The 12,074-nt window shown below is 33.2% G+C and overlaps 1 protein-coding gene and 1 long non-coding RNA gene across 3 annotated transcripts in view; one reads left to right on the forward strand and one right to left on the reverse strand.

Moving 5' to 3' along the window:
- LOC107654062 (rho-related BTB domain-containing protein 1-like) overlaps positions 1 to 2,083 on the forward strand; it is a 15,815-nt gene extending 13,732 nt beyond the window's left edge. Inside the window, exon 10 of one of the 2 annotated variants that reach the window (XM_016440989.1) lies at positions 1,044 to 2,083. In XM_016440989.1, the coding sequence (XP_016296475.1) occupies positions 1,044 to 1,216 (173 nt within the window). In that variant the 3' untranslated portion in view covers positions 1,217 to 2,083. The remainder of the gene's footprint in view (positions 1 to 1,043) is intronic. The other variant, XM_016440990.1, reaches the window with a different exon arrangement.
- LOC107654063 (uncharacterized) overlaps positions 1 to 12,074 on the reverse strand; it is a 14,189-nt gene that overhangs the window by 1,353 nt on the left and 762 nt on the right. Inside the window, exon 2 of the long non-coding RNA XR_001630298.1 lies at positions 11,249 to 11,253. This is a non-coding gene — a long non-coding RNA (uncharacterized LOC107654063). The remainder of the gene's footprint in view (positions 1 to 11,248; positions 11,254 to 12,074) is intronic.

The following is a 12,074-nucleotide window of genomic DNA, read 5'->3' on the forward strand; positions in this document are numbered from 1 at the left end:
ACACACACACACACACACACACACACACACACACACACACACACACACACACACACACACACACACACACTATATTGCGATTAAAATATAACATATAACATCTTTAAAAAAGAAAAAATAATGCAACAAGGTTCCATATAAACTAAAAAAATAACCAACCATTTAAAACTAACAATTTATTAATCTTAATAAATGTTAATTTTAACATTTATTAATACATTACTAAAATCAAAAGTTGAATAATTAAATAATTAATAAAAGTTGTATTAAATAATGGTAATATTAACATGAATAACATTAAACAGTTGTATTTTTATTAACTAACATTAGCAAAGCTTAATAAATAATGTATCAAATGTACTGCTTATTGTTAGTTAATGCATTAACTACCGTTAACTAATGGAACCTTGCTGTAACCAAATTGGTTATTGGTTGCCAAAATAAATAAACTTTAACTTATTAAAGTGAAAGCAGAAAACAATCTCTCTTATTTTTTGCAAAATTCTCAAGCTGCTCTTTTATTAACATTTTGAACATTTAGATTTTCTGCTTTCACTAATTTTATTCCATTTTGTTTTGTTTTCATTTTTATTAGTTTTTTTTTTAAATATGTCTATTTAATATTTATATTTTAATATAGTTTATATATTAAACATATTTTATATTATATTTTAATACAGTTTTCATTATTAAGATTTATTTATTAATTTGTTTATTTAGTTATTTTAGTACTTCAAGTCAATTTAATGAGATATGTTGCCTTGAAAACTAACTGAAATAAAATAAATTCAGGTTGTTTTTTATTTTTTTTTAATTTTACTTAAGCTAATGGTTATTTCATGTATCGATTTATTTTTATGAATTTGGTTTTTATATTAAATTAACCCTGCTGTGATGTTATTCTTCCTTTTGTAAATAAGTAAAAATCACATAGTTTTTAATTTTAGGCAAACAGTTCCTTTAAGAGGACACATTGTGCTTCATGAGCTCTATTGTATATCACTCACCCTTGATATCATTCTGGGCTTGTGTTATAATGTAAGCAGAAAACCAGGAATATTTTGAGAAGCACCGCTGGCCTCCGGTCTGGTATCTGAAAGAGGAAGATCACTATCAGCGGGTGAAGAAGGAGAGAGAGAAGGAGGATGTGGTGTTGAATAAACATCACTCACGATGGCGCTGGTGTTTCTGGAGCACGTCCCCTGCTGTTGCTTGAGTCCGTACTCTCGTTTTATTTTTAAAGCTATTATTTTCTTTTTTTTTCTATTTTGCGAAGATGAAACAGGCCACTCTAAATGAGCATTCTGTGTGAAGCACAATGTCCAATCAATGCTGGCCATTGAATCTATGGAGGTGACGTAGGCCTATTCCTTATGGTGTAATATTTGTTTTAATAGTTGAGCTGGTTGTGATCTGACCGTGTTAGAAGCATAAGAATCTTAAAACACTAAGAGGATTAAGGAGTGTTTTTTCTTGTCTTTCCTTTTTCACTTAGGTGCTATATACTGTATATTTGCATTAACACATTTTCAACTGTTCAGTGAAATCGTCTAAGTGGAAAATGCTCATTAAGCCACTAATTCTGAGCACACGCATTGATTTGCAAAATTTGCATTGTACAATTCTGCATTCACGCAAATTTTGGGTAATGTTGTAAGCCTGTTTATTGGACAACTTGTGACCAAAAACTAAGAGCACTTGAGGTTGGGGCTCGCTGTTGATTGTAATATAATGGATGTAGTTTGATCATTGTGATCGTAAGAGCTTACAGCATTCAGCCCTATGTATGAACATCAGGGACAGGAACGCATGGGTCATTCTTCTTATGCAGTACATTTGAACTTTCTCAAAAATGCATGATTGCATTGCTATAAAAGGATAAGCTAGACTTTCTGAAATATGTTCTGGTAAAACTCGGGCACTTAAAATGTATGAATTATAACTTTGTGATTTACACCATCAAAAATCAGGAAATAGGTTACAGGATGATATGGAACCTTTAAAAGGTCATGTCTGAAAAAATATTGCATTTATTTGCAAAAGTTGTGCGGTCTTCTTTACATTTGTAAAACGAATTCCAACATGCACTGAAAAATGTTGCTTTGTAACTTTTACTTTTCTTTTAGAAATTGCTAGTAAATTTTACAAATAATCACAAAACAAATCGGCAAGTAACTTTAATTGAACTGAATTAAATGTGAAATTAAACATGAATTAAAATGTAAATAAACATGAAAGTTAGAAGTAGGACGACTGTTTTCTTGTAAAACTTACGCCAATAATCTTTGTTTCAATTACAACTTCAAAAAATAATTTTTGCTATGTTATAGTTAGTTATCGCTTATTTTCAGGCAGGTTTTTTTTTTTTTTTTTTTGTGTTGATGATGTTGAAATGTTGATATGCTGACTTCTATAAGAGGGTGACAAACCAACTCACCAACAAAATACCACAGAAATAACAATTCGTCATTGCTTAGGAATCCTTTTGCTGTACTAATGTTTGAATTTTTGTTTTCTCACCAAAATGATGCCACTTCCTGCATGATGATGTCAACTACTTTCCTTAAAAGGAATTTCCAAAAAAATTAATAAATTATGAATTTATAAATAAAAACACTCCCAATTAAAATTTTAATCAGAAAAAAATATATATTTTCTTAATAAATTACCTGTTTAATTTTGGAATTTAGTACTTGAAATCATGACAATGTGTTAATCGTTAATCTTAATCGTGATATTATGATCAAAGAAAACTAATTCGTTTCTTTTAAGAGTGTCTTTAAAAATGTTTTATCTCATATTAAATATGAAGAAAACTTCATATGCATACTGCATAATAGGAATGATCCAGCTCTGTCCAGATGAAAAAAAATAAAATAAATAAATTCAGGAGCAGATAAACAAAATCACCTCCAGCTACCAGTTACACATTATTTTTCTAGAGTCTCTTCCATGTATTGTAACATAATGTTAGCCTTTACTGACAAACTACACATTCACTTATAATTAGAAGGGCTTCGAAACACAGCTTAGTTCAGGGCAAACCTTAACTAACTAAAAATAAATAAATAATAATCATAATGTAACCACTACTCACATATAGTACATATAATACGTGAATTCCACCATTGTTGTGCTAGAAGTTACATATGTACTGTAGTGGATTGTAACTTTATTTACACATCAAAGCTTGTCATAGTTGTGAAAGCTAAAACGATTTCCTCAGTTGTGTCCTATAATGAATAATTAATGTATGTAAATGTTTCATGGTAGGATTTTACAGGTAAAGAATGTACTGCGGCTTTATGTGTTGGTATGTTAAAGATGGTGAAGGGTTTTGCGTAACGAAACACAGGGTCGGTGCCGAAGTATCGTAAACGAAATCGGACGAACAATGTAACTGCCTATTGATAAAGGAGGAACGTTCATACTTGAAGAAATATAATAGTGTTTAGTCATTAAAGTGTAGATTATGTTTAGTTTACCAAAGCAATATATAGATGATCACATGCATAAGATACCATGATTGTTCTTTTTCGGTGGTATTGGTGAAATTGTTGTTAACTATTGTTAGCTGCTGAAAACCAAATGGCTGGTTCATTTGGTTCTTGCTGTCTAAATGCCTTTGATCTTGCTGGTCATTATCTTTAATGTTGGTTGTTTGTTTGTTTATGTATTTCATTAATTTATTTTTTAAAAAATGGAAAATTGTTGAATAAATTATTGATTTTACTTGGTATCGAGTAATTGATTTTTCTTGTACAATTACATTAGTTTAATTCAATGATAATGGGTTGATAATTGGATAGGTGACTTGAAATTTCCAACCATAGCAATGTATTCATTAATTAACTTGGTCATGAATCCAAAGCTTTACAGACAGATTCACTGATTAATAAATACTCATGCTTATAATTTATGATCATATATGCAAAGTTTTAGTTTGTCACACTATGGACCCTTTTCACATTTCCAAGGTTTTCAGAAACATCAGAAACTTAGGTAAAATTCTATAGTAGTGAACGGAAGCTACAACATAAACAATTTTTGTGTTCCCATTTGCCCCAACAGCGAAAAAAAAAAATCCACAACAGCGTTTCTATGACTTTCCCAAAAGAAATATAAATTACGTTATTCAGAAGAGAGAAAGATGTCAAAATTGTCGATACTCCCTCAGCTGTTATATTAGAAACACTTGCGCAAAACACAAAGTAGTTATAAATACACAAAATATATTAAAAAAACGATTAATTCACCCAGATATGACAATTTATTGAAAATGTACTCACCCTTAGACCATCCAAGATGTAGATGAATTAGTTTCTTTATTGGAACAGATTTGTAGAAATTTACAGTATCATATCACTTGCTCATCGGTGGATCCTCTGTAGTGAATGGGTGCCGTCAGAATGACAGTCCAATAAAAACATCACAATAATGCATAACTAACCCACAAGAATCCAGTCCATCAATTAATATCTTGTGAAGCGAAAAGTTGTCTGTTTATAATAAATGAATCTATCATTAAGTCATTTTAAACTACACTCTTAAAAAGTAAATACAGAGTTCTGGCATGAAACACTAGATGGTGCAGTCCGATAGGTCTAACTCAATCTGACCTAATGACATCATTATCACATGGCACAGCTGATTGGCTCTCTCCTGTATTGGTAGCCAATGAGCTCGCTGCTCAACATTCAAATATATGACTAGTGCTTGCCGTAGCAGTTGCAGCTTGCTTCAGAAACCCCCCACCTTCCCCAGCTCCACCTGTATAGATCTGGTACGAGGTGATTCATGTATGCTACATGGGGTTATTTCATGTATGTTATATTTGCAGCAGCAATATTTCTTACATGCTCACAGCAGCATGTTGTGGCTGTATTGGTAGTAGCAAGTCTCGGTACTTGCTCTGCCGCAGCAGCAGCAGCGTAGCAGATCTATTCCGCCAAGACCAAATACATTAAGATTGTCATGTACATTACCATGCCAATCCCTCCGAGAGTTGTCATGACAGAAAGGTGCTTAAAAGGTTCTTCACAGCGATGCCATAAGAGAACCATTTTTGGTTCCACAAAGAAGCATTCAGTCAAAGGTTCTTTAAAGAACAATCTCGTTCTCACCTTTTTATAATCTGAAGAACCTTCTTTCGCCACAAAGAACCTTTTGTGAAACAGAAAGGTTCTTCAGATGTTAAAGGTTCTTTATGGAACCATTTAGACAAAAAAAGGTTCTTCTATGGCATCGTGAAGCGCCTTTATTTTTAAGAGTGTAAAATACGAGTGAAAGTGAAATATTACAGTGGAAAAGTCATCTTGCCTGAATAAGGAGAAAAACATGCACAGATCAAGCAACATTTACAAACAAAAACAAAACGGTTCTCAACAACTATGTTGTTGGATTTTGATGTGAGAGACAACAATGAATAGACCTTTTTTCCACTGGAGGAAGCATTATTACGGACTGATATTTTGGTCAGAAGTGATTTTGACTTTAAAGTTAAAACACTTTAATGATAGACTTGTTTCTTACAAACACACAGCTTTTCACTTCACAAGATGTTAAGTGATGGTCTGGAGTGGTGTGGATTATTGTGATGCTTTTATCAGCTGTTTGCAGAGGTGGACAGTAATGAAGTACATTTACTCGAGTATTGTACTTAAGTACACATTTTGAGAATCTGTACTTTACATGAGTATTATTTTTTTCTGGAAACTTATGACTTTAACTTCACTACATTTGAAAAACAAATATCGTACTTTTCACTGCACTACATTTCTATCAAGGTCCTTGAAGTAGAAAGTCATTACTATAGCATTACTTTGAAAGTCAGTGGGTGATTTTTTCTTCTCTAAAAATGTGATTTTTTTGACAGCCTATCAGTAATCACTCTTCTAGGGTTACATGAAGTGATTTCCCAGCATTTTTTGAATACTGGCCAGTTGCAAATGTGATATTTATTTGCAACAATTCAATAATAAGAAGATTAATATTGTGGTATATATTAGACACGATATTGTGATTTTGCAATGTTGTGTAAACGAAAATATTACCTATAAAGCCACAGAACAACTGTTGTGCATCTCCTAATAAAACACAGGTGTTTTACTTGTGGACTTTGTCCACCTCTGGCTGTTTGGACTCTCATTCTGACGGCACCCATTCACTGCAGAGGGTCCATTGGTGAGCAAGTGATGCTACATTTCTCCGAATCTGTTGAGATGAAGAAAGTCACTCACCAACATCTTGAATGGCCCGAGGTAAATTCTCGACAATTTGTCATTTTTGGGAGAACTATTTCTTTAATAACAATCAAAGCAAGCATTATATATATATATATATATATATATACAGTAGTCAACATTTGAAGTGGATCAAAACCTTTCATCAAAGTTGTCCTAAAACCAAAACAATACCTGTTCTTGACTTAGGACAACTCTGATGAACTTTTTTGATCCACTTCAGATGTTGACTACTGTACATACTTTTCAAAATGAAAGCTAAAAAGTAATGTGACACTTTAATAGTTCTCAAACATTAGTGGCTCATGTTCTAGTTAATGTGATGAACTACACCTGTGGTTATGCTGCTCGGAAAAACACCTCGACACTTATGCACTTATGCTTGATTAAAAGTCAAGTTGCATGGGAAAATTGAAGGAAGTGAAGTGAAAACCACCAGGAAACATGGGGTTAAATGTATTGTTCAATAACGTCTGACCAAAATAATATGCAAAAGTAATATTACATAAAGCCCCAGAGTTGCTTCAATAATTCCTTAGAAAAAAAAGTGACATCCTGTATAATGTGGCTCTTTGATCCCGACCTAATCCTCCTCCGACACACAGGCGTCCTGGCGAGAGGGTAAAAATCTGCTTATATAACTTGACTTGTAGGGAAATGGCATGCTTGGAGGATTCCTGTGTCCGTTTAGGATTCTGCTAATGCTGCTGACTGTCAGTGAGTGCAGTTAAACTGCCGACAGAGCTGTAATCACATGCTGCTGCGAGACATTTCCACAGAGGGGTTGAGCTCAGGTCTCAGGAGTGGGTTACAGGTTAAGCGTGTGACCGGGCAGGACATGTTTCTGGAAGAGTACGAGCACTTGGCCAAGTCACACATTAGAGACGTTGACTGGGAAACTGTACAGGGACTGTATACGCCAATAACAAAAGAAAATTATGGAACAAGTGATTATGGAAGGTGCAGACTATAAGCAGAAACAATGAATTCATTCTCTTTTCATAATTTGGCTGGAGAGCAAAAACACACACATTTATTCTGTATAAACACATAATATGTATAAACATAATATAATTTTACTAAATTATGAACTGTGATGTTAGAGAAACATATCAAAATTAGCAGTATGCATCGAAAACTTTACAAAAATAAAATAAGGACCACAACAGGAAGTAAACGAGACATTAATAGTGAAGAAGAGGTCCTTACGTCCTACTGTTCGTTATGCAGATAATGTTGAATTTAATGTTTAAAGGGGTCATATGATGTTGCTAAAAAGAACATTATTTTGTGTATTTGGTGTAATGAAATGTGTTTATGCGGTTTAAAGTTCAAAAAACACGTTATTTTCCACATACTGTACATTATCTTGAAATCGCATCATATGACCCCTTTAAATAATGAAAACGCTATCAATTTGATTATGATGATGATATGAGCTCATTGTTTGCATCAAATTGCAGTAATTCCTCAAAATTAGAAATTGACTAAATTGAACTAAAAGTAAAAAATGTGCTCAGTAATTTTGATGTAATTAATAGAAATACTGATATAGAAAATTATATAAAATACACAATTTAATATAAAGCAGCTTAACCAAACGATCCAAATGGTTGAGTATTTGACAGCTTTTGTAAGTTGTTGACAGCTTTGCAGACTCAGGATTATAGTTAATCTTTTATCAGTGACAGGAAGCATGAGGATCTATAGAAACTACACAACAGAAATAGTTTGCACTGCTCATTTCTCCATCTTTTAGTCTGTGCTATGTTGTTTTCTGTACTAAATTGTACAAGTTTTAATGCAGTCAATTTTACTATTTTTTTTCCCACTAACCCAAAGATGTCAAGATACGGTCCAAATCCATTTTTAAACTTTTAAGGGTATGATTTTCCCACTGAACTGTACTCGACCTGACAGACCCATGCACTAAAATGACCTAAAATTATTTATATTTTTGTTTTAACTTTTTGTTGTTGCTGTTATTTTATTATTGCATTCCGATGTAAAAAACAATAAAAGTGAACCTGTTTACAAAATTATTTAAAATGGTAAAAAATGTATTTAAAATTTTCAAAAATGTATTTTTTTTTATAAATTGAATACATTTTAATATAAGTTTGTTGTATATAATGCAACATTTATTTTTAGGCCATGGCCCTCGATCATGGCCCTTTGTATTAAAAATCTGGACACCTCAATCTTAAAGGGGTCATATGATGCGATTTCAATTTTTCCTTTCCTAAATTAATGAAATCTTATTAAGCCTTGGAAATTTCTACAGAAGTTGGTCTTTGTCAGTGCAATGTAAAATAAATAAAAAAAAGTCATGGAACTTAATTATTCAAAGGTTATAGAAACACATTGTTTTAATCTCTTATATTCTTGTAATTTACACTACTTTGTTCTCAATAGTTGACTATCATCCTCAAACAGGACAATGCTGTTGGCGTCAATGTCAGAACACAAAAAGGAGCCTGAGATGCTCCTGGAATATTTAGTTACTGTCACATCAGGACAGTCACTAGATACTTACACTGCTGGCTAAATTTGTAGATAATGTTATATTCTCAGATTCATGATCTGTTTTCTTTGTTTCTAATATAAGAGGCTTGGTAACACAAGAATAGATTATCAATGTTACTTTTCGTTTTTAGCTCATCTTTAGCAATTCATATTATTGTTGCCGTTAAACAATAATATGACTATCCAGCTATGAAAACAACCCATGCAGTAACATTACTTAAGTTGAATGATTCTGTTGAATTTATTATAATAAAGTTTCAAATTATACATTTATTACTAAATTAAATATTATTATTACAAGTATTTATTAGAATTATTGGTAAGACTATATTTTTAAGGTGTCCTTGTTACATTTCCTTACTATGATAATAACAATAAATTATGCATAATTACATGCAAGTAACCCTAATCCTAACCCTAACCATATAAGTATATTAATATTATTCAGTACATAAATGTATAATTACACTGTGACACCTAAAAATAAAGTGTAACCAAACGATTTATTATATTTATAAATTATACATTTATTCAGATAAAATCATATCATTGGAATGTTTATAAATTATACATTTATTATAAATGTATTATTCAATTTCTTGTAGTTTATTAGAATTATTCGTCATTTTTATAAATGATACATGTATAGTAATAAATTCAACAGAATCGATCAGCTAAATTCATGTCACTGTGTTGTTCCCATAGCTGCATAACAATTTATTGCATTTTTAATATTCATATATGCAGCCAGGCAGATTAGCCTAGATGATCCTGCAATTTGACATTAACAAATTAATTTTTGCTAATCTGCTGCATGAAAACAGAAAGGGTATTGAAAATGTATTTTTTATTCCTTGGAACCATCAACACATAATTTAATTAAGAATTAGGGTATAAATAACTTACGTTTAAAATTAAACCCAAATCAAATTAAACTACAAATGTGATCTTGTTTGTTGGATATATTTACATTCTGCTTCTGTTGCTCTTCCTGTTTATCCCATGATGCCCTCTGGTGGATATATGATGCTAGAGGCACAAATAACAAGTAATGAAATGCATACATAAAATTGAATATAAATAGCAATTTTATTGATTGATTGACAATCAAGAAAAATGTCAGATGTTAAGGGTTTGTGAAAGTAACATTCTAAAAGTATCTCACTCTTACATGCCATTTTTGTTACATGTATTCATTCAAAATAAAAAAATAGAACAGCTTTCAATCAGGAAGAACAAAATAATGAGAACAAACGTGAAAGGGAAGGAAATGAACAACGTTATCACACATGACTTCCTCTCATCCAATTAGCCTGGCAGGAGAAGACAGAACATACATAGATGAACACATCCACAGCTCACCGCTCTCGATCCCAGCTACTGTGTGCTATGATTATACCGGAGTCTGAACCATCTTTATCTAACTTGCATTGCAGGAAAAACAAAATTACTGATTGATAGAACTGCGCATTGTAGTTGGGAATACAGAACAAAGCATATTACTGCAAAGCATCTGTGGGAATATTGAGCTGCTACAGGGGTCAATGTGCACAAACATGATCTGAATGGAAGGAGGAAACCAACCTCAGCATAAATGTCAGTATCACAATTTAACACCACACTTAGATAAGCCACTAGCAAGTGTTGTGGTCTCATAAAGTAAGAAACTCAACTCTTTGGCCACAGTCACCAAAGGTATGTCTTAAGAATACAGAAAAGCATGAGGAAAAAAATAACTGTCAAGTCTGATGGATGTATTTAGCTCTGGGGTTGCAGACAGTAGTACAGGTCATTCTCAGCTGTTAAGGGAAAGAATGTGTTCTGAAAGTTATGTTTCACATCATAAATAATGAAAAACATTGATCTAAAACAAAGACCATTAAACTTAACCTCAGAAGATTCAAGTTTTGAATGTTTCACTCAGTCTTCAAACTAACTGAAATATTACTGTACATGCAGTGTGACTAGTGAATATGCCTAAATTGAAGAAAGCAAACCTAAACTCAATGAAAATCTGTGAAAATTAAGCAAATGTTAGCCATTGTTCATAGATTCAGCCCCTTCACTCAGAAATGCACAGCTGTGGGAAGAAATGAGCAAAGACAGTGTTCTGTGTTCAAGCTTCTTGGTGGAAAACTTAGAAATGTTTGGGAGGATGAAGTCCACACTGTCATCCACCAGGCTGCTGAAGATACTCCAATCTATGAAGTGAAACCAGAGCAGAGCAAAGGCAGATCAAGAGTGTTGCATCGTAATAATCTTCTCCCCTGTCATCACTTACCTCAGGTTACCACACCGACTCAAAATACCACACTAAAGCAAAAACACCAACAGAAAAGCACAGCTTTACCTGCTGAGAGAAGGGGGGAACATGAGTCAGAGGATGACAGTGAAAGTGATGATGAGTACTATGTGCAAGTTGGACCCTACCAGTTTAGAACACAGCCAAATAGTCCTAATCAGATGGAAAAGGAAATCACCACACCTGTTACCTACTGGTGAGAAATCATCAGCTCACTCAGAACACCACTTACCTGAATGACACTCACCTAGACAACACTTACCTGTTGAAGAACGACAATTACCAGATCAACCTCTACCAGAACATCACTTACCTGCACTGAGAAATCCTGCAGAGGAACCATCTAGAGACCGACAACAACGACCACCAAAGAGGTTCACATACAGTATGAAAACTTAGGAACTCCTACATGCTACAGTGTGCAAAATGCAAGAATTACTTTAAAGGGGTCATATGATGTTGCTAAAAAGAACATTATTTTGTGTATTTGGTGTAATGAAATGTGTTTCAGGCCCCGCCAACAACCGCTGATGTACTGTCCAGTATTAGCATATTTTTACCTTCAGCCAGTTGTACAAAGTCCATAATTTTCTCCACGCTCAAGCAGCTGTATAGTCAATGTCTTGCAATGCAGGTGTTTTGCAGTTTTGTGATGTAGAAGAACATAATAATCTTAATTTTCTCCCAACATCAGAGCAACTGAGGACGCGGTGCATTAGTTTTGTTTTTAATGGTAATGCGCCACTGAATACACCTAAATTCGTTTGTCTGCGCAACTAATTTTACTTCAGACTGCTTCCTGTATGAGGGACAATTCAAGGCATGTTTTGTTAAAAAGTTAAAACTCAAGGATAGATCAGTACCCATTGTTCGTGATTCAGCTGCACTTCCAGAAGAAGTAAGTCTCTCACTTTATATTTTTTTATGATTATTTGCAAATCGCCTTTGCTCTTCCATGGAAGAAAGAGGCGGGTGAGCAGAGCTCATTAGCATTTAAAGGGACA

The sequence above is a fragment of the Sinocyclocheilus anshuiensis genome, unplaced genomic scaffold, assembly GCF_001515605.1.
Source record: "Sinocyclocheilus anshuiensis isolate Anshui unplaced genomic scaffold, SAMN03320099.WGS_v1.1 scaffold454, whole genome shotgun sequence".
Taxonomy (NCBI): Eukaryota; Metazoa; Chordata; class Actinopteri; order Cypriniformes; family Cyprinidae; genus Sinocyclocheilus; species Sinocyclocheilus anshuiensis.